At 47.6% G+C, this 23,340-nt stretch overlaps 1 protein-coding gene across 1 annotated transcript in view; it reads right to left on the bottom strand.

Moving 5' to 3' along the window:
• The window catches only part of USP43 (ubiquitin specific peptidase 43), a 50,593-nt gene that overhangs the window by 7,665 nt on the left and 19,588 nt on the right, over positions 1-23,340 (bottom strand). The window contains exons 5-15 of the mRNA XM_038538801.1: positions 19,743-19,835; positions 17,940-18,075; positions 15,403-15,538; positions 13,974-14,109; positions 11,645-11,756; positions 8,636-8,739; positions 5,636-5,713; positions 4,507-4,633; positions 4,064-4,412; positions 2,250-2,408; positions 823-987 (exon numbers count right to left, since the gene is read on the bottom strand). Coding sequence (XP_038394729.1) covers positions 823-987; positions 2,250-2,408; positions 4,064-4,412; positions 4,507-4,633; positions 5,636-5,713; positions 8,636-8,739; positions 11,645-11,756; positions 13,974-14,109; positions 15,403-15,538; positions 17,940-18,075; positions 19,743-19,835 — 1,595 coding nt within the window. The remainder of the gene's footprint in view (positions 1-822; positions 988-2,249; positions 2,409-4,063; positions 4,413-4,506; positions 4,634-5,635; positions 5,714-8,635; positions 8,740-11,644; positions 11,757-13,973; positions 14,110-15,402; positions 15,539-17,939; positions 18,076-19,742; positions 19,836-23,340) is intronic.

The raw sequence follows: 23,340 nt of genomic DNA, 5'->3' as shown, positions 1-23,340 counted from the left end.
ACAAAGTAGAATTTAAGATGAAAAGCGTGAAGCAGGATAAAGTGCCACGTTACAACAAGAACAGACGATTTATAAAGGACACTGACACATATTAAAGCAGCAACGAAACAATATAAAGCAGAAATTATTAAAGTCCGTGGCATACTTGATTAAAAATACAGCCATACCAGAAGGTTGGACTAGACCTCCTTCCTAGCCAGGCAGCCCTTGATAAAGTCAATGTGAAGACAAAGTGAACTGAATCCAAAAACCAACTCACCTAATTGAATAGTTTCGACACAGAGCTTATGTCCCCCGACTTGACACAACAGGCATTATTTCATGTGTGCACAGAACACTGACGAAATAATAATCGTGCACTTACTTGATCGCGAGAAGGGGATGCTTTTTGAAAGCCACATTCTTGGATCACAATCCACAAAATGAGAAAGAATAAAGGGCGAGCTGCCCCCCCCACCCCAATCACGAATGCCTGAAACTCCTAGATAACCTTCAAAATGGAATTGAAAACAGAAATAACACAGCATCTGGAACTGGAAAGTACCGATGACGTGAGAAACGAAGCCTCGAAGGCCCAATAAAAGCCACCGAGAAAATTTACCACCAGAGGCATGTCCACCAAAAATATGAAGTCTCAGGGCCCTTTTACTAATCAGGGGGCTTCTGCAAAGGGCGCTGGACATTTTTTTTTTTTTAATACAGTCTTGATTTTTGTTTTGTTTTTCTAAATGTTGCAAAAGCCAGGTTAGTTTTTACATCTTCCTTCTTGTAGGGCTTCTCCGTACACTCGTCCCCAGTTACGGAAGTCGCAGTGGGACATACCCTTTTCCTGATCGGAGAGGCTGCTGGCGAAGACGGGAGGGTCAGGCTCCCGGGGCCGTGAGGGGCCGGGGCTGGAGCTCCAGGACAACAGGCTGCCCCTGGCGCTGCCGTGACTGCTCTCCAGCCGAAGGAGCCAGTGATCGGAGAAGGAGGAGCTCGTGGAGCCTGCGGAGAAGCCACAGGGAAGGCTGGACCCACCCCCACCAGGTGGCTCGGGGTCCTCCGCAGCCAGACCCCCACCCCCGAGCCCCGGGGCTGCAGAACCAGAGCAGAATTACACAACAGAAGTGATGACCAGAGGAGGACCCCGCAAACTGCTTGACCACGTGACCATGCTGACACTCTAGGGAAAGGCATTCGGGCCCAGAAAGGTCAGCGTGGTGACGGGCATGGAAGGGCTTCCCCTGACATCAGTTGCCACCAACTCCAGTTTTCTAATAGGCCAGGTTTTCCATTCGTTCTGTGTTCTATAAAAGGAAGGCAGATTTCCCATTGGGGTTGATTCAGACCCCTTAGGGCGTTGTGGTTTAATTTGGCCACCTCCCAACAATTATAGGATAGGATTGCAGAGCACAATAAATCACATAGGGAGGTCAAAGTTGACCTCCAGACTTCCAAGTTTGAGGCTGCTTAATGAACATGTTACTGGGTATGGTTTAATAGCTATCTTTCCTACTGAGGCCCAGTGTCCCTAACAACCACCTCGCCCTGTCTTTTTTTTTTTTTAATTAAAGATTTTATTGATTTATTCATGAAAGAGGCAGAGACACAGGCAGAGGGATAAGCAGGCTCCCTGTGGAGAGCCCGATGCGGGACTCAATCCCAGGACCCCAATGTCATGACCTGAGCCAAAGGCAGACACTCAACCAGTGAGCAACCCAGGCGTCCCCCCAAGCCTTTCTAATAGGATGAAAGCAGGTGTATGTGCAAAGCTAATTAAAGTTTGACATGAGGGACACCTGGGGAGCTCAGTTGGTTAAGTGTCCGGCTAACTCTTGGTTTCGGCTTAGGTTCTGATCTCAGGGTCATGAGATCAAGCCCCATCAGGCTCAGAGCCCCAACATGGGGCTCGATCTCAGCAAGGGGGTCTGCTTGAGATTCTCTCTCGCTCTGCCCTTCCATTTTGTGCTCTCTTTTTCTCTCTTAAAATAAATTTTAAAATCTTAAAAAACAAATAAATTACAGTCTGGCTGGATAGGAGTGAGACTGGAAACCTAAAATCCTGAAACAGCTACAAAAGCAGCTGGGTCACCGGCTACAAAACATTATTCCTTATTCTTTTCCCCTGTGTCCATTGTGCATCCCTACAAATGCTGCAGTCAGAGTCCCCCCACTTCTGGATCTGTACCTACCTCCCCTGGTCCTTGTCATTCGTTCAACTGAGCACCTTCCCAGCTCCCCACTCCTTCCTGAGCGACAGCACCTACCTCTTACGGAGCTGCTGGCTGACCAGATAGGGATGCTGTTCCGTTTCTGATAAAACAGGATGTAAGCGCCTCGGGTGTTGACCTCGTCCTCTGGGAGTGGTTCAACCGTGCTGTCATCGTAACTGTACCACTGGCCATCCAGAGAGTTCCGGCAGTAGGCTGCAAAGGTCCAAATCCCAAGTGCCAATTACTGGAGCCCTCCCTGCCACCACCACCCCCCTCCAAGAAATAAACCCAGAAAGGCATTTCGCATGAGCAGAGCTGAAAAAAATGGACGTTGTTTGTTAACAGAATGAGAAAAATTGGTCCATGTCTGAGCAGAAATGAATTTTGTGGGAATCAGATCAATCAGTTACCCTCCCAGATGGAGTGTGCTGTGACTTCAGGCCGGAATCCTTAGGTTTTAACCCTGGGGTTCTGGCAAAATCGCCAGTAACAGGGAAGCCCTGAATTATTTAGCCAGACAGTAATGTCAAGGTTCACATGGTTCCTTGAGAAGGTTCGAAATGAGCATCTCTGATTCGGTATGCAATTAAAAAACAACAACAACAACATATTTGAGATTATGAGATTGAAAAACAACAACTATGTATATGAGATTATGGTATGTGTCTTTCCTGCCTCAGAACTGAAGGAAAACATTTAGCAAAGGTCCATAAATAAGATTCTTGCCACCTTCCAAATAATACGACAAAACACTCTCCTTCCCCTCCGCATCTCGGCCCATGGTGCCATCCAGAACCCACTAATCCGGAGTCAGCCCATTTTTCTGTAATGAGTCACATAGCAAATATCTTAGGGTTTATAGGTCCCATTCAGCCACAGATGGTCTCTGCCATATATTCTTCTTCTTCTTTATCATCTTTTAAAATGTGAAAACCATGTTTTAACTCTTGAGCTGTATAAAAAAAACCAGCGCTGGACTGAATTTGGCCCGAGGGCCACAGTTCCCTGAGCGCAAAGGGCCTTCCACCCCCATACCCAGTCCAAAGGCCAGTCTTACTGATTCTACTTCCAAAACGCATCTGGAACACCCCAACTGTCACCTCCTGAGTTCCAGCCAACACCATCCCTCATTTATTTGAGCTCCAGAAATGCCTCCTAACTGGAATTCCAACTTCCACGCTGGCTCCCTTCTCTGCCTCTTTTCCACAGAGGAGAGCTACATTTGTAGACTAGATTATGTCCTTAACCCCTAGCCTAAAGCCTTTTAACGGCTTCCCATTACCCTATGGAAAAAAACCCCGCAAACTCTCGTCCATGGCGTACACATAGTGCCCACTTCTCCAGCCTCATCTGTGTTATTTACCCCGGGTTGCTATACTTCAGCCATGACAGGCTTTCATCATTTCTTAAACACATCAAACCCTGTCCCAGGGCCTTTGCACATACTAGTAGCTCTTCCCATAATGGTCTTCCTCCCATTATTCACATAGCTAGTTTCCTTTGGTTCTGGCATATGGGCGCCACCGTCAGAGAGGCCTTATCCCTATCACAGATACCATCAATCGTATACCCTTCATGATGCCAGGCAGTGAAAGAGCTGAAGCAACAAGCACCTCTGTGTCTGAAATCAGACTGAAGCGCCACGAGGGCAGGACTCATATGTGTCTTGCTCCTCCCAGGAGCTCCAGCACCCAACACAGGGTCTGGCACAGGAGGGGCACAGGCTGCCCAGCATGCCCAGTGGCCTGGTGGGGGGAGAGCCCGGCCTTCCAGGAGCACCTTCTCCTGGGCGGAGGGGGGCGTCCCAAAGCTCAGGCCACGGTCCCGACCCATGACCACAGCAGCACGAGCCGCGAGGTGAGGCTCACCTGTGTAATGCCCACCTTGCAGACTGCCGTGGTGGTTGCAGACGGCGTACAGGTCGTACAGGGAGTCCAGCGGGTAGCCAGCGGGCAGGCAGGCCGGCTGCTTCCAGGACGGCCAGGGGCCCGTGGCAGCCGGGGGGCCGGCGCCTCTCTGGGCCACGTGCGGAGCCATGTCGAGGCCAGAGAGCGGGAACCTCACCAGTGTGGACAGTTTGTTCCTCTTCTCGCCCACTTGACAGAACCTCTTGAGGTGGATGATGAGGATGTCGGGCAGCGTCCACAAGCTCAGCTTCACCATGCCCCGCTGGAGGGCCTCGCAGTGCGGGCACTTCCATGCGTCGTCCTGCGCCAGCTGGAGAGGAAGCCAGTGACTCTGAGGCCCCCGCCCCCCATGCCACGTGGCCAGGCTCCCCCGCCCATCCCCAGCCCAGACCCTCGGGCAACACCTGCTCCTCCTTGGTGTAGAACTGAAAGCACTCGTCCAAGGTACAGCTGTGCTGTTGGTGTGCCTGCTGCTGCCGCCACACACTGTCCGCATCCTGGACCCGCTCCTCCTGGAGGTTCCCGAACAGCCTGCAGGGTGCAGACATTCAGGGCATCAGGGCCTCCCACGGCCAAGGGCGCTCTCACCTGTCTCGATGTGCAGCATGCAGGCAGCCACCAGGGGAGGTGAAGTGGCCCCGCCGGCACCTCGCACACACGCTGAGCCCTGCTAACTTTGACCAGGATGCCTGCTCTCGCCTGCCAGCTCCTGGGGTATGGGGGGGTGGGGGCCGGTCCTCAGCCGATTCGTCTAGGCTTCCTCAGCTAGCACAGGGCCCAGTATCTTGCAGAAGATTAATATACACTTGCTGGAATGAACAGTGTCCTTTTCCAAAGCATATACTCGGTTATAGGAACAGCCAAGCTGAGTGATCAGGACAGCCTGGGTTCAAGTCCTGGCTCGGCCATGCACGTGCTGCAGGACACCGAGCAACTGCTCAATCTCCCTATGCACCTGAAAACGTCTAAAAACTGTGGATTGTGGTAGTACTGACCTCACAGGGCGTGGTGAAGGGTAGAAGCGCATCTAGGTGAAGCGCTTGCTCAGGGCAGTGACCAGCATGAGCTGAGTGGGTAAGCATCTATTACTACTATTTTTTTAAGATTTTATTTATTTTCCTGAGAGACACAGAGAGAGAGAGGCAGACACAGGCAGAGGGATAAGCAGGCTCCCTGCGGGGAGCCTGATGTGGGACTCGATCCCAGGACCCCGGGATCACGCCCTGAGCTGAAGGCGGATGCTCAACCTCTGAGCCCCACAGGTGTCCCTATTTACTACTATTTTTAATATTATCTATTACTATTTCTACTATTACTACTATTACTGCCACTGCTCCTCACACCACCCAGCATGACTGTCATCACTGTCATTACTGTTGTTTACATGCAGACACCTGTCACGAGGGTCTCCCAGAGGCATGGACCACACGGCCTCCCGCCTTCCGGTGTATCGGGGGAAACGGCATGGGAGGATTTATTTGAACAGGCAGGCTCTGCCTCTCCTCCCCTGGAGCCCAGTGCTGTTGTACTCACCGCTCCTTGGCACAGCTCTCCCACTCCACAGCCAGCTTGATGTGTGGGGGGCCTCCTGGCCTCCTGAGGTGCATGGCCCTGGGGAAAGAACACAGCCCATAAGAAAGTTTGAGGCTTCCTTCCCCTTCCTCCCTGCCTCCAACCCCAGGACTGATGTCCCAAACAGAACTGCCCGAAGATCTGAGTGTAAACTGAGGCCAGGCAGATAGAAATGTGACCAGAAGGGTCATGGCCTCTGAGAGGGCTTCCTTTAGCATGGTCCACTCCCTGTGCAACCAGACTCTTTTTTCAAGGCTTCTCAAACTACTTATGGTCAAAGACCATTTTGTTGATGTTTCTAAACCATTACGGGCCCCCAGGTGGCTCAGTGAGTGGTTGAGCATCTGCCTTCGGCTCAGGGCATGATCCCGGGGTCCTGGGATAGAATCCCCCATTGGGCTCCCTGTGGGGAGCTTGCTTCTCCCTCTGCCTGTGTCTCTTCCTCTCTTTGTGTCTCTCATGGACAAATACACAAAATCTTTCAAAGAATAAATAAACCATTACAGACAGATCCTTTTGTGAAATACAATATAAACGTAATGGAAGGACAAAATAGTTCAATTTTTTAAAAAAATTATGCAAAATTATTATGCATTCATCCTATTTCAATTGCTCTGTCCTATTGCCTTGACATACCTAAGGGCTTCCTCTCAACTTCTGTCATGGGCCGGTGACAATCAGGGTACAGGCTGGCATCACAGTCTGTGGAACTCATTTGGAAGCCAGAGTGCCACGGGGGGGCCCCTCTCAGAGGCCCCCCAGCCCCTGTGCTCACTTGTCCCATTAGACCCAAGAAGGACAGGCCAACAGTCCTCCAGCCTCCCTAACTCTACTCTGTAAAGCAGCTGCCAGGCGAGGAGGGTGAAGATGGCACAGAAAGCATCAAACCTTCGATCTTCCATCCCTCCTGATGGTTCCTGAACTTTACAAAGGGAGGAGTCCTTCCCAACTACGATCCTTTTTCTTTTCCTTTTTTTTTTTAAAGATTTCATCTATTTTTCATGAGACATACACAGAGAGAGGCAGAGACACAGGCAGAGGGAGAAGCAGGCTCCCTGCGGGGAGCCCTATGTGGAACTTGATCCCAGGACCCCGAGATCATGCCCTGAGCTGAAGGCAGAGGCTGAGCCACCCAGGCGCCCCCCCTACTGTGATCTTGACATCCATTCGGATTCAGACATCAGTTCCAGTGTGGGCTTTCTATCCACACCACAGAGCAATGACCTCCATTCCAGCGTTATCTACCTGAAGACAGCATCAGATGCACACATAGGTGGAGGGCTTGGCCCTACAAAAGCCCCCTCCCCACTTCAGACACCAAAGGTCCAGGTTGTGATCTGGGCTACAGACTGGAAGCTCTGGGGACCCTCTCCTTGGGTTTGATTAATCTGCAGGAGTGGCCCAGAGAACTCAGAGAAACATTTCACTTGCTTGCTCACCAGCTTATTACAAAAGGATGTAACTGGGGAATGGCCAGATGGAAGAGGTGCAGAAGGCAGAGCTTGCAGAGCTCTCCCAGCACCACTATGTGCTCACCCTCCTGGACGCTCCCAAAACAAGCCCTTCCGGGGGTCTACTTGATTAATCATTGCCCACTGGAAGTGCAGTCCATCTCCAACCCTCTCCCTCCTTTGATGTCTGTGGGTGGGAAGGACAGCTCCCACCTTTAATCACATGGTTGGTTCCCCTGGCGACTCACCCCTCCCTGTCCTGAGGTTCTTTCCAAAAGTGACCTCATTAGGGGCACCTGGGTAGCTCAGTGGTTGAGCATCTGCCTTCAGCTCAGGGCACGGCATGATCCTGGGATCCACAATTGAGTCCCTTATTGGGCTCCCTGCAGGGAGCCTGCTTCTCCCTCTGCCTGTGTCTCTGCCTCTCTCTCTGTGTCTCTCATGAATAAATCTATAAAATCTTTTTTTTTTAAAAAAAAAAAAAATCTCCTTAATACAGACTCAGGTGTGGTTGAAAGGGCTTGTTGCAAAGAATAAGACACCTTTATCACTTATCACTAAAGGCATTCCGAGGGCCTTAGGAGCTCTGCGGCCACAAGACCAAATATATATTTCTTATTATAAATGAGAGTATCGCACCTATGTTATGGATTCACTCAGCTTTGGTGGACTGAGCCAGAAAACCAGAGACGTTTATTGGTAACTCTGCATCTTGTAGAAAATGACCCAGAGCCCTAGATAAGTTACAGAGAAAAACCACCTCTTGGGTATCATGACGCTCACGAGCATCGCCTGGCAGGGCCGTGCAAGGTGGAAGCCTGCAGGGGTGGCCAGGCCGGTGTTCCCCCTCCATCACAGACATGGGATTCTACAGTTTGAGCCAAAGGCTCAGTGGGAGAATTCTCCTCCACCCCAGAAGGGACATTCAGGTTGAATTCAGCAGCCTGAGCTAACTGAACGAATTTGGGTTTCTCAGTCAGACTGAAATGGGTTCTGATTCAGGCTGGGCCCTTAGCTACATGGGTATGAGCAAGTTAGGGGCACCTGGGGGCTCAGTGGGTGAAGCGTGTGCTGCTGTTGGCTCAGATCATGATCCCGGGGTCCTGGGATCGAGCCCCGCATCGGGTTCCCTGCTCAGCGGAAGTCTGCTTCCCCCCCCCCCTCTGCCCTCTCCCACCCCTGCTTGTATATGTTCTCTCTCTCTTTCTCAAATAAATAAATAAAATCTTTTAAAAATTTTCAAAAAAATTTTAAAAACTATGAGCAAGTCATCATCGGGAACCTCAGCGTCCCCACATCTCTGAGTGGCCATCACAGCACCTCTCTAGACACAACGGTTGAAAGCACAAAAATGTGTCCAAGGACCTAACATAGGTGACTGACACCGCAAGGCAAGCAACCAGGGGTAGCTAGGGTTATAATCCATTCACTGACGCTGAACCTCTGAGGACTCCAGGCAAGTACAGTTGCGCTCGTTCTCTTACCAAGAGAACTGGAATGTCCCCCTTACCTGTCAACTGCCCAGTGACAGAGTGGATGACTGTCGTGTGGGGATAAGTAGCTGCAGGCCAGGGAAAGCCCCACAACCCGGACGGAGAACAGAGATCCCGGGTTCTGCAGAGACAGAAAACAAAGTTGGTGGGTCATCATCACGTTGACTTCTGTTGGGTCAAGGACAGATAAGTTGTTCAAAGAGCATGATCCTTTATGTTTATAGTCTATTTTGAGTACTGCCTTAAAAATTAGTATTCAAAATCTGAAGACATTAAAATATTTATTTATTTAGTTTTGTGGGCGGTTTTGGGTTTTTTTTTTTTTTTTTTTTTTTTTTGAAGATGCACATTGTAGGGGCATCTGAGTGGTGGCTCAGTCAGTTAAGTATCCAACTCTTGACTTCGGCTCATGTCATGATCTCAGGGTCGTGGGATCGAGCCCTGCATTAGGCTCATTGCTGTATTCGGAGCCTGCTTAAAATTATCTCTCTCCCTTCCTCTTCCCCTCCTCCCTCTAAAAAAAAAAAAAAAAAAAAAAAGACACACAGTGTACCTTTTACCATAGCAATCTAGCACTCTTTAACACACTAAATTTTCCCAAACAATGAACAGTGTTTTTTAAATAGTGTACATTTAATTGGAGCAGATGCTGGCTCGGTCAATGGAAGAAAATCGCTCAGTTATGTTAATTAATGATGAATAGATCATTTAATACATTACCTCAAGATGATTATCATCATCACCAAGTTGCCAAAATGAGGCAATCAAAGCAAGCTAGAGTCTTTTTTACATACTGAATGCTTAAGAAGTATTCATACACTACAAAATAAGCCACAGAAAGAAATACTACCTATGTTTTCATTCTAAGATGCATGTTATTTATTTTCATATTCTAATATTTCTGAAGTTGAAGGCTGTCATAAGCACTGTTATTCACAATAGTCAAAAAGTGGTGTGTCGGGATGCCTGGGTGGCTCAGCGGTCAAGTGTCTGCCTTCAGCTCAAGGCATGACCCTAGGGACCTGAGATCGAGTCCCACATCAGGCTCCCTACATGGAGCCTGCTTCTCCCTCTGCCTGTGTCTTTGCCTCTCTCTCTGTGTCTCTCATGAATAAATAAAATCTTAAAAAAAAATCAGTGGTGTCTTCAAGTAAAGCAAATACAGTTTAAAGATGTATTTACTTATTTGAGAGAGAGAGAGCATGCATGGTGGGGAGAGCCAGGAGGAGAGGGGGATAGAGAATCTCAAGCAGACTCCACATTGAGTGCAGAGCCCAATTCAGGTCTCGATCCCACAACCCTAAGGTCACAGACCTGAGCCAAAACCAAGAGTCGAATGCTTCACCTCACCCACTGCACCACCCACACATCCTGAAAATATAATTCTTCAAGTGTTCACGGGTGACTTTAGCTTTAACAAGAAAAACAGTGAAATATCCTTCCAAACCCTGACGATGGCAAAAAGTAGATGCATCTCTACTTGTAAAGCACTGATGAGCTATAGGTTGAGGTCAGACACAGGGAAAGGAGGACAGGCATTGCAGTTCCAGGAAAGAACAACGGTGCTTGGACATGACCCAACACGCATGCAGACAGCTGCGATCTGCTCCCCTGGCTGCAGCAGCTCATGTGTGCAGGGGGCAAGGGGACGCTGCTAAGGTGAAGCAGAAGCCAGCTGTAGGGAGCCTTAAGCGTGAAGTCTGGGGAGCTTGCCCCATGGACCATGGCCACACTCTAGTTCACCTACAGTTTCAACAAGGACAAAATTGATCGCAGGCAAGCAAGCTGCCTCCAGAGGCTTTGATCCAGGGGTGGCCAGGGGAGGGTTGTACTTCCTAAGGAGACTATTTCTTAAATCTGGGGGCAGCAAAGCGGAGGGTGGGGTTGCAGTTCTTTTTCCTAATAGTCCTTGGCTGTTTGGACAGCAACATAATCAACACGATTTAGGCAGTGGTCCGGCGTGGAGGCAGCTTACCCCACCTGCACACAGAGCAAGTTTGCAAAGTGATCGCGTATAAATGTCTTGGCAGTGACAGATCTCTATCTTTTCATGATTCGAATGAATTCACTCTGCCCAGCAAATTGGCCATTTTTGGAAGACGTTCTCCTATCTTCTGTTCTTAGCTAGGGAAACTCATTCTAGAACCTGCACTGATTTTAATCTCTTCTGCTCAAGGTTGAGAATTCTGAATGTATTCAAAGTATGACCATATGGAGTCAGGGTTTTAATATGGTACTAAAGCGTTGTGGGTTACACGGATAGGCCATCCTTAGGAACCCCACAACCATTTTTTTTTAATTTTTTAAAGATTTTTTTAAATTTATTCATTCATGAGAGACATACAGAGAGAGGCAGAGACACAGGCAGGGGGAGAAGCAGGCTCCCTGTGAGGAGCCCAATGTGGGACTCGATTCCAGGACCCCAGGGTCACACCCTGAGCTGAAGGCAGACACTCAACCACTGAGCCACCCAGGTGCCCCAATCTCAGTTTTTAAAAAACCAGATAAAATTATTGTAATACCTAGATTTTCACATTTGGACATAAACCTCCATTTACATTTGCCACAGAAAATCATACCTCGAGTATATTTTCCACATGAGTTATACCTCAAGCCCCCTGAAATTCTGAATCCAAACATGTAAGTTACAATTTATGAGACCCCTGCTCTCCAGGAAAAACCCTAAGTAAATATACAAAACAGAAAAGAACAGCGTAAATCCTATTCCAGTGGTGTTTTTAGAGATTTAACAAGAAAAAGACTCTGTCCGTGAAAGGTATTTTGTAATGGTGCAAAGAATAAAACAGCAGAGGCCACAGAATGGTTACTTCCTCACATATGATCAAAGCTGGGTTTTTTTTTTTTTAAAGGTTTTATTTATTTGGGGCACCTGGGTGGCTCTCATTAACAGCAAATGGTGGTCTATCTTGAGCTCCTCCTAGATCCCTACCCTCATCTCCATCCCCCGCCACACACACACACACACACACACACACACACACACACACACACACACACGCTCTGACCTGGATGGGGACCTCACTCTTCATGACACAGCGGACATTACTGAGAATGCGCTGCTGGAGCTGGACCCAGGTGATGGCTCTGTCTTCCCTGAGCAGGAAAGGTGGCCCGAACCTGAAACATTCAAGGCTTCCGGTTATGTCAGTAGCGGAACAACCAACGCTACTCAACAGCCACGAGCATTGGCTGTGCTCAGGAGCACCTCTCCATTGAGTAAGAGCTAAGCGCCAAGCACGGCACCAAACCACTCCTCGAAGCACCTCGTTGCAAATGGACACGCGGTGGTATAAACAGAGGCCCAGAAATGCAAAGCCAAAGAGAGACGTGGTGGTGCAAACAGATGGCTGCAAAGCTCAGCCAGCTGGGAGACTCTTCCCCATAACAGAGGAAGAGAACACGGCAGCCAGAGGAAATGGAGGCAGTGATGAACCCAGAGGGAAGCCAATCCAGCTGATGCACTGATGCTTTTGTTCATCAAGAGCATTCTGGGGAGAGTGTTTCCCATGTCCCAAGCTATGAACGCACCATGGTGAGCCAGAGGTGGCTCTGGCCACAGTTCCGGCTCAGCCATGGGCACCACCAGACAAATCACGACCACCCACGCAAGGCTGTAGGAAGACCCGAAGGGATAAGACTGTGACGCTGTGGAACAAACTCTGCAGAAACCCAGCTCAAACCTGAGCTAGTGCATCTGGAAGGGCAAAGGCACTGTGCTGCCCACAGTCGGCTTATTCACATTTTTCTCTACTGTCTGGCATTCAGATTGTTTCCAATCTTTTAAATTTTAACTTATGGTGCCTGCTTATGGTGAGAGCTACATATATGTGCTTACACAGACAACTCTATGTGCGCATGACTGATTATTTCTGTGGAATAAATTTCCAGAAGCGGAAATGCGCGAGACCAAAGTGATGTGTAAGCCGGCTGCCCTCCCGAGAAGCCACACCAGTGTACAGTGGCAGGTGTGCCCCATTCCGTTGACACCTGCCCAGAGTGAACATTATCAAGTTGTAAAAGTCTTTTACTGACCTGAAAGGTGAAGAGCCTCTTGCTGTTACAATTAGAATCATGACTAACAAAGCTGAGTATTTTAACTGATGCTTGTATTTCTTTTGTGAATTAAGGTAAATCTCCCGGCCTCATTTTACCAAGAGTTATCTCTCTCACTAATTTCCGAGCTGAGTTTTATACCATGGCTTATGCACCCTTCACCTGTCACATGATGTATTTTTTCTCGTTTGTCATGTGATGTGAATATTTTTTTCTCATTTGTGCTTAAAATTTTAAATGCGTCTAAAATATTAGTCTTTTCCTTTATAACCTTCTGTACCTTAGGCATTAAAAGACTCCTCCTGCCCAAAAACATAAATATCTCCCTACATTATCTTCAAGTTATCTTATGGTTTCCTTTTAATCAGTCTAGAATTTAAACGTGAATCTACGGCAGAAGTATAAAATTGATCATAAAAAATAAAAAGAAAGAAATCAATTTGCCCTACCCTTATATACTAAATAATTTATTCACTCTTAAATAATATGAAATGTACCATTTTTATCATATAACACTCAAATATACTTCAGCCTATCCTGTTACACTGATTCAAATGGAAAAAAAATTTTTTTTCCACAGATATTACAATTTTTTTGGCTTCAAAAACTATTGCTATTTATATAGCCTATGTCATATTTTTAATAATTGAGACTTTATTCTAGTTTAATAAAGCAACCCCTCTTCCTTCCTCCTTTCCCCAATATTTTCTATCCTTATGAGTTTATAATTCCAGATGAATTTTACAAACATTTTATCAATCAGTATAGACACTTTAGGTTGGAGTTATAGCTTTCAAGCGTTTAATTTGAACTGGTTACAAAAATGATCTGGTTTTGCCTATTTGTTATGTAACCACACCCAAACCCTTCCACAACTTCTGATCACTTCCCAGTTCTTGGCCCCCTGGACAGGCCACGATATAATCTGCAGACAGTGGTCATTTTATCTCTTCTTTTCTTATGGCCAGTTTTTCCCCTTGTCTTCCTCCCCTGACCAGGCCTTACAACACAATATAAAACGACAGTGGTGAAAGTCGTAATAATTGTTCCTGAAATCAACAGGAAAGTCTCTGAGGTTTAATTGCTAAGGGGCGACATTTGCCATCTGTTTAAGGCAGCTATTGATGAACCTTTTGGTCAGAAAGTACCCTAAATCCTAATTGATTAACCTTGAGAATGCATGCTTGCTTTTATCAAATTAGAATTATTCTAGATAGAATTCCAAGTCTGAGTCTACACATGTCCACACATCATGTAAAAGGAAGATGAAGTTATACATACCTGCTGGCCTGTTGCCCTGACCCCACCAAGTTACAGATGAGGATTAGCACCTTATTCTTGCTGGGGACAGACAGGGGTACTCGCTGCCCTTCACGGGCTGCCAAACGTGGGGACACCGACAAACCACATGGATGAGCTAAAGAGAGAGAATTATGTTCATATTCTTAAAGAATTTGCTGGGGGCACAGCCTGGTCTCTCTAGCCCCTCTTCTCCTTGAGCATCTATTAACCACCATTGGGAGACACTAAAGCACTCTAAGGAAAGAGATATCAAGATCCGTGGCACTTGTGCCATCGGGTATGTGGTAAAGGAAGATCACATATGTGGTAGCGAATTTGCCATTGTGTTCAGCCAGTAATGTTAAAACGTAGGCAGGGATTTTAATGAACACTTCCCAAAGTCAATCTGAAAAATTAAAAAAAAAAAAAAATCTGAAAAATACACCAAAATGATTTTGGTTGCTTTTATGCCTGAATCAGAGAGCCACGAGTTGGCTCTGGTTTCCTCAGCCAACAAAAGAAACACAGAGGGAAGGTAAGAACCTCTACCCTTGAGGAGGAGGAAGAATTAAACTATCCTCAATTTCTGATCATCCTGAAAAATCAGACTTTTGAAGCACAGGTGTGTCTCCTTTGATTGAACCTGAAATGAGGGTCTTTTCATTGAATTATATAATCAGGGCCAGTCAATGCCCTGCCCAGGGGTTCCTTGTTGACTCAGAGCAACCACAGATCCCTGGCTCCCACCACCTGCCACCGAGGTTGGCTGAGGATAGGGACCAGGGCACAGGATTCACCTGAGCTCTATGGCAACACTGGCAGACCAATCCTCCAAATACCAGCCTTCTTGACCAGCTGATTGGGCCAGAATATATACTGAACTGCAATCAAAGACCATCAGATACTGACTTCTTGGTCAGTCCAAAGTTCAGGGAGTGGGATGGTTAACAACAGTCATTTAATAACCTCTTTGGCCATCTACTGCTCCAATCTGTAAACATTTGATTTCGAGCACAGACTTTGAACTACAAGAGTCCTAAAGACAAAGATCACCCCAGGACCTATTCTGAATCATGATTCTCATTCTCAACTGTGGTCTCAAGAGCAGCAGCAGCATCGCCTGAGAACTTGTTAGACATGGTAATTCTCGGGTCCCACCCCAGACCAGAAACTGAACCAGAAACTCAGTGTGGAGGACCCAGAACTTAGCCTTAACAAGCTTTCCACATGAGTCTGATATTCACCATGGTTTTGAGAACCCCTGACTGACTAATTTTTATCAACCATCTATACAGCAAACATCAGGGAAAAACAGCCTGACAGGTCCAAGTACTAAAATTAAATACATCTTATGCCTTAGCATGCAAGGAGTACCCGCTCAAACGTATGACTCATAATATCCATAAAATTATGCAACGCACTACTGTACCTGAGAGTGTCTCCTGACCAGGGGGTGGAGGAGCATGGAAGGCGTACACATTATCTCCCTCTGAGATGGTATTCAGGTCCTCTTCATCAAAGAACGACCGCTGGAATCCATTGGGACACAGTTCAACCAAGATCACCTGGAATGAGGAGGATCATTTTCCCTCTGGATTTCTCTAAGGGGACTTAAGCAAGAAATCTAAAAGTGACTGATGGTCTCTTTTACCCTTTTCCTCCCTTCTAAGTAAGAAATGCTGTTTATCATTCATGATAAAAGTGAGAAATGCTGCTTATTATTCATGATAAAACAGAGGAAGTATAACAATTACATTGACCACAGACATCTCAATGGAAACAACAGGATCTCAAACTGCTAAAGAGAAGGGATGGGGGAAGACAATTGGGGGGGGGGAACCTCAAGTTTATACCCAGCTAAACTATCATGTGATCCCTAGGAATAAAATAAAGCTCTCTTCAGATTAAAACTGTTGACCATTAACGGATCGCTACTGAAAGAACTAAATAGCCTTTGCCAACTTTTCTTACATCATGGCATCCAGGGAACATATATTTATGGAACACACTCAGCCAAGCAGCAGCGATTGCTCACATAACAGAGCAGAGGGGTGACCGCCTTGAGGGTCCTGTCACCTCAAGGGCTGAGCAAACCAACATGTCAACAAACCTAAGCCATTCAAGGCACATTGGCTGGGAAATTCTCTGGTAAGACATAAATTTCAGGGTTAAAACAAACAAACTGAATCCAAAAAAAACCCAAAAAAACTAGAGTTGTAAGAAGAAATGACAAGCCGAAGAAAATGGTAAACATTGGTAAATGTAAATAATGCACTGACTCTATAAATCCATAATAATAACAACTAGTATAAGTAATACAACCAGGGAGGAGGGATTAAAACTCTGGACAATCATATCCATCCACAACAATAACCAAAAAGGTTGGAGGGAGATTAAAACACACCACGATCCTTGCATTGTTTGGGAAAATTAAAACACGACCTTGCTAATTCTACATGTTGGCATTTTAAGGATAACCACCAAATAAGCATAGAAATAGAATACATATACATCCCAAGCCTGAAGAGATGGAACAAAAATTGCTTGACAGAAAAGCAGCAAAGGAGAGGAAAAGGAAACAAAGAAAAAGCAGGGCAAACAGAAAGTATAAAATAAGAGGATATAAATAAATCCAAATATATTCATGAGTGTAGGTAACGTAAGTGGAATAACCCTGCCAGTTAAAATATCAAAACAGATTTTCAAACTCCAACCCAAAGGCCAAATGACTCCTACCTCCCTGAACAAACAAACACATCATACTTCTTAAATTCCTGACAATTCCTTTACTCATAATTATTCAAACTCTATGTCACATCTGCCTTTTGGTATTGTTTTTTTTTTTACTGCTAATTCTTTTCTCAAGACTCACCCACTGTCCCATTCTCTCTCTCTCTCTTTCTCTCTCTCAATATACCCCCAAAGAACACTTTGAGTTCACTGAGTAAGATATACACTTTTCCCCCTGACTTGAGATCCTCCTAAATTTGGGGATAAAATCAGAGGCATTGATTGGGGGTGAGGGGCAGGAAGGAGCCCACAGACTGAGTGACCGTGGCGGTTACCTGGATGGATGCATGTGTAAAAATTCAACAAGCTATAACCTCAAGGTGTGTACCTCTTACTGGGTGCATGTCTTTCCTTAACAGAAAGGCTACAAAAAAGTTTTTTTAATTTGAAAAAAAATATGACATGAGGTCATTGGGGAGGTGTAAAATTTGCATTTCCTAGTTAAAGACACAGGGGACCAATTGCTTACTTTGCCCAAGGTCACAAAATAGAAAAGCCCTATTCTAAACCCTTCCCATGACACCACCTGGCTGTCGACCACCGTCACCCCCACATGGCCTGTGCACGGGGTCCCCCGTTACGAGTTCTGCCTCCAAAGTCATTGCAGATCCAGCCTCTTTACCAAGACTCCGGCACTGAGGTGTTACGCATCCTCAGTAGCTCCTCATGTTTTATTTACGGCCCCTTCGGCATCCTGGTTTATAATCTCAGGAGTGAAACTATACAGCAGCATTCCAGGCTTTGGAATCAAACCATCTGCATCAAACCCTGTGTCAGCGCTGCCTAGCTGTGTGGCCCTGGGTCACTTAACCCCTCCGTGCCTCCTCTTTGCTCATGGATCAAACAAGGATAACCGTATCAACTCCACAAGGTGGTCACCAGGGCCGCATTGGCTGTGAATACAAGGGTCGCAATACAAAGCGCCCAGCACTTGAGAAGCACTACTGGGCATTGCTGTCATTGGAATTACTAAGATCGTGATCATCAGCACTGTCTTTGCCCTTTTCTGGTAACTCTGTGCAAAAGCAGGGAGAGCTCAAGGCTCAGTCATCAAGGCACCAGGGGCGGCCGATTGAACGGAAACTCATGAGTCACCAGGGAGTCACCTCAGGGAACCAGAAATTAGTCTAAATGGCCCCAGACTGCTAGCCTGGCCCCTGTGCGATTGCATCACACCTCATCTGCAGGGATGTCGCCTTCCTCTGAAACCATCTTCCTCAGGGCTGCCACTGTGCTGAGGATTGGCACGGCCAGGCCAACCCGCAGGAACCGCTGGCTCTTGGAGGGGAAGACCAAGGTGACGCTCAAGAATCTGGAAAACAGGAAGGTGTCCATATCCTTAAAGGGTGGACATGAACTGCCAACCCCATTACCATTGGGTCATGTCCAACACTTAGGCAGGTTCTCTGCTTTCTGGTAGGGTCACTGTACTTTAGGTACGCTGTCACCAGGTGGAAACGGAGAGCCAACTCTCCCAGAGTCTCTGCTCCCTATAACTTTCTAGCTAGTTAAAAACAAAAGGTACTTGATTAAAAATCACAGTACAGACCTGCAATCTCAAGCTTCTGTTTGTTAAATAGGTCACATTAGGCAAAAACAAACTGCAATTTGAGATGTAAAACAGTCAAGCCTCTTCCACTACAGTTTGACACTACTGATGCCCCCCACCCCCTTATTGAAATTCCCCTTGGTAATAGGATACTTGCCCTTCTGCACAGCACTCCCCTCCTCCCCGCCCCTCCTGCCACCCGCCGCCCGCTTTTCCCTTGGACACTCTCTAGAATCTCTAGTCGTACTGCCTATTGTGCCCACACACACACTGGGGCCCACTCCTCCGGCTCCTTCCTGCAATAACTGTCGGATTCTCACAGCCTGCTGGCAGAGCTGGGACTTGAACTCCATAGCAGACTAGCCCTAAAGTCAGCGATCCCAAACACTGTGCTATGCTACGTCCGTCAGAAGGCATCCCCTGGTCATGTCGCTGAAGGAAGGACCAGCCCGTGTGCAGCCGTGCCAAACAGAGGATGAGCAGCTCAGGAACCCAGAGCAGAAATGAGGATTCAGTTGCTGGGAATGACTCTGGGAAGCTTTATCTCCGCAGGTGCATCCTAAGGACAGGGCACTGTCAACGGGGTGGAGGGCAAGAGAGATGGTATTTTCGGAGGTGGAGGAAGAAATGCCACTGTCTCAGCACCAGCATAGGACCCCCAGACTTCAGTGACATGGACATTGGCCAGGTGCCTTAAGGGCCATAAAGCCGATGGGACACCTGGGTGGCTCAGTGGTTGAACAGCTGCCTTCAGCTCAGGGCATGAGATCCCGGGATCCTGGGATCGAGTCCCACATCAAGCTCCCTGCATGGAACCTGCTTCTCCCTCTGCCTGTGTCTCTGCCTCTCTCTCTGTGTCTCTCATAAATAAATAAATAACATCTTTAAAAAAAAAACCCCAAAAACAAAAAGGGCCATAAAGCCGAGCCCGCCACACCTCTTACCTCTTACCTCGACCCTACCCTGCTCTTTCCTGCTTTCCTCTTCTCCTTTGACAGCCCCTCCCCTTTTCCCCTTGGTCCTTAAAGAAACAGTTTCCCCGCTGATTCAGAGATAGCCAAAAGGATCTGGAAACAAAGCAGGGGAAAAGCAGGTGGTGACAGATTTTTTTCAGATTGGCCCCTAGTCTGCTGAGAGGTGTCGAGAAGCCGAGAAGCTGGTGCTAGCTTCTGAGTCGGCCAGAGACGTAAGCCCGGAGATGGTGCCAACAGAGGCACCGTGGATACTTCCTTCCTCAGCTAAAGAGGGGACGCGGTGACCTTTCACTTTGTCACATTCAATCAGCAGACATTGCCAGCTTTCCAAGGCTTGTTTGTACAGAAATGCTGGCCGAGACGCGCAACTGACAGCACTGCAGGTACGAGGCCAGAGGGACCCCAGGAAGGACTAATGGGCAGGTGTCAACTTCACCACGCAGGACACTCACGTACCTCGTCTGGCGCAAGGGGATTGGTAGGGACACGCAGAGGAAGGGGTCAAAGGTGTTGCTCTGCTTCAGGCAGTGGGGACAGGTCAAGGAAGATCTGTGAGGACAAAAAAAAAGAATTTCAAGCTGAATTGCACTCAAACAGTTAGGCAGATCCTCAAAAAGCCAAACATAGAATTGCCATGTGAGGGACGCTCGGGGGGCTCAGCGGTTGAGTGCCTGCCTTAGGCTCAGGTCGTGATCCCGGGGTCCTGGGATTGAGTCCTGCATCAGGCTCCCCGTGGGGAGCCTGCTTCTCCCTCTGCCTGTGTCTCTGCCTCTCTCTCTGTGTGTCTCTCATGAATAAATAAATAAAATCTTAAAAAAAGAAAAAAAAGAATTGCCATGGGATCCAGCAATTCCCCTCCCAGACACATACCCAAAAGGAGATGAAGACAGGTATTGACACAAGTACGTGCACACTGATGTTCATAGCAGTACTTTTGCCAAGACCAAGGGTGGGCACAACCCAAACATTCATCAGTGGATAGACAGCTAAATCCAGAATACATAGAGCCACAGACATGGAAAGCAGATTGGGGGTGCCAGGTGCAGGGGAGGGTCTCAGGTTCTCCTTTGGGTGATGAAATAGGAACTAGACAGAGGCGGTGGCTGCCCAACATGGTCATGTACCTGCCCCCAAACTGTACACTTTAAAATGGTTAGTTTTACGTTATGTGACTTCTACCTCAATTTTTTTAACAAAGATTTTATTTATTTGAAAAAGAAAGAGAGAAGGAGAGAGAAGGAGAGCATGCACAAGCGAGGGACGCTGCAGACACAGGCAGAGGGGGAAGCAGGCTCTCTGCTGAGCAGAGAGCCCGATGCGGGACTTGATCCCAGGACCCTAGAATCATGCCCTGAGCCGAAGGCAGACGCTCAACCGCTGAGCCACCAAAGTGCCCTCACCCCAATTTTTTTAAAAGAAGGTTTAATCACACATGTCAGTGCACTGAGCATGGGAAGGGAAGCTAACACACCTGGAGATGGAAACAGAAAGCCAATGTGCAAGTCGGAAGGCATCTTAGGACCAAGTGTTCCCTTGGTTCTCAGCCTCACTCTGCTCCAGAATCACAAGGGAAGCTTTTCTAAGCACACAGATGTCTCAGCCCTCCTCCCATAGATTCTGTTTCCAAGGGGAGAGGGAGACAGGGAGAGGCCCAGCTGTCAGGATGTCCATCCAGGATGCAGAACCACTGACGGAGTCCACCCTGCTCGTTGTACCAGCTCAAGAAAAGCAGCTAATAGCAAAATAGCTGATGTGGACACAGCGTTGACTATGAAGTGGGCATTGTTCTAACCATCGTGGCTCTATTAACACTCCTACTACTGGTAACCACCAGTATCATCCCCCTTTTTGCAGACGAGGCGACTGAAGCACAGAGAGGTTAAGCAACTTTCCCAAGGACACACAGCTCGGAAGTGGCAAAGGGAGGCTCAGGTTCCAGAGCCTACGCTCATCACCGATCCCGTAATCTTTAGTACACGCAAATGAGGCATCAATGGTTTCTGAATGGACCACACACTTTAAACTTTCAAACTTAACACTCCCTTACTTAAGAGCATGTTGTCTCTAAAAGTAGTTTTTCTATTCCACATGGGCACCCCCATTTTATTTCCTTACTTGGATGCCGTACTATATTCTTCCAGGACAAAAGGGATTTCCCAATATCATGGATGCATCCTGAAATCCACACTGCCTTCCTCCTTGAGGTCAGGGCCCACCACCCAGCTGACAGCCCTGTTCCTGCACTAGTCAGCCCGGAACAACAGAGCGGGTGTCACAACCAGGTTTTGAGTCTCTGTGGGGAGTCCAGCTGGAGTGGTTCCCAGTTTCCCACTGAGCAGACTCAATGGGGGAAAACCAGAGACAAACAAGAAACCCTGAGGCCTTCAGGGTGCTGTCCAAAGCGATCCTAAATGGGCTCCCAGAGCAGGTCGGCTCTCCGGGGTACGAGTTAACAGCCTGCCATCCATGGCTTCAGAAAACAGACCCGAGTATTTAGTCCAATAATTTGCTGCCTCCTTGGGAAAAGCATGGTGATGTTTTGGTAAAAACTGTGTATCAGGGGCGCCTGGGTGCCTCAGTGGTTGAGTGTCTGCCTTCGGCTCAGGGCCTGACCCCGGGGTCCTGGGACCAAGTTCCACAGCGGGCTCCCTGCAGGGAGCCTGCTTCTCCCTCTGCCTGTGTCTCTGCCTCTCTCTCTGTGCCTCTTGTGAATAAATAAATAAAATATTTTTTAAAAATGAAAAGGAATGATTTTTTCTTTGATTTATCTGCATTTAGAGCCTACTAAAGCTAAGCGAGGCTGCATTCTTCTTGCAGGCTTGCACCATATTAAACAGAGATAGAGTCTGTCTTTATAATGAGCCGCGAATCTCCGTAAGGAGCAAGAGATGTGTAGTTGGTAAAAAAAAAAAAAAAAAAAAAAAAAAAACCACACATGGAATGGTCTAATTTTACGTGTAAAGAATGAAGGGAACATATGGTCTTCGTAATAAACAAACTACAGAAAGGGTGTGAAATGAGCAATGTTTTTCAAAGATGAGCAACGAGGACAACATGAGTGGGACCAGCAAGTGAGGGAGAGAGAGACTCTGGATGTTACCAGGCTTCGGCCATCCCCCACGTCCTTCTGTCCTATAGTCCCCCAAGCTGTCATGGGGGGAACTGCCCCAGGACCTTCTTTACCCCTGCCCATCTCCCTTCAGCAGTCCAGAGTGGTCAAATTGCTTCTGATACAGAAACCAACCTTGGGCACCCGGGTGGCTCAGTGGTTTAGCGCCTGCCTTCGGTTCAAGTCGTGATCTGGGGTCCTGGGATCGAGTCCCACATTGGGCTCCCCGCAGGGAGCCTGCTTCTCCCTCTGCCTGTGTCTCTGCCTCTCTCTGTGTCTCTCATGAATAAATAAATATTTAAAAGAAAAAACAACCTTGCCAGCCGCCCCTGAGACTCAGAGCTGCTCTTTGCTTCTCGCCAGATAGAAATGCCCAGAAACCAGCTCCTGGGTCTTGGCGATGCAAGTTTCAGCACTCCGACCTCTCCCTGAGGCAGCTGCACACACATCCTACCCCTCAGACCCGCCCAGCACCATCTGCTACCCGGACTGGGGATGTCTATGCCGGCAGGGGTGCTTCTGACAACACACAGGTCAGATGTCACCCCTGCAGGACCTGCTCTGAGAAAGCCTAACAGGGATTGCCGCCTAATGGGGACCAGATCAGACTTTCTGTGAATAAAAGCCACGAGTGACAAAGAAATGCAAACACACACATGCATGCACTCCCTCTCGTAGCCAAAACTCCAACATAGCAACAATCCTTGGTTAGTAAACTCAGATGTTTTGATAATAACATATGGAATAACCAATTATCTCTCCCCTAATCCATCACCTCAGGCACTCAGATCCTATTCCTCCTTCTCCCCTCCAGCCAACGTCAAAAACCCAACACCTTAAAAAGGAGGGGAGGAGGGAGATACTCGGTGAAGAAGGATCTCTGAATTAATTCATAATAAATCCTCCAGCTTGCAATTTCATAAAGAAGGGCTGATAGCAGGGATG

The sequence above is a fragment of the Canis lupus genome, chromosome 5 (assembly GCF_011100685.1).
Source record: "Canis lupus familiaris isolate Mischka breed German Shepherd chromosome 5, alternate assembly UU_Cfam_GSD_1.0, whole genome shotgun sequence".
In the NCBI taxonomy this organism is placed as follows: domain Eukaryota; kingdom Metazoa; phylum Chordata; class Mammalia; order Carnivora; family Canidae; genus Canis; species Canis lupus.
This window is presented reverse-complemented; position numbering and strand designations above follow the sequence as displayed.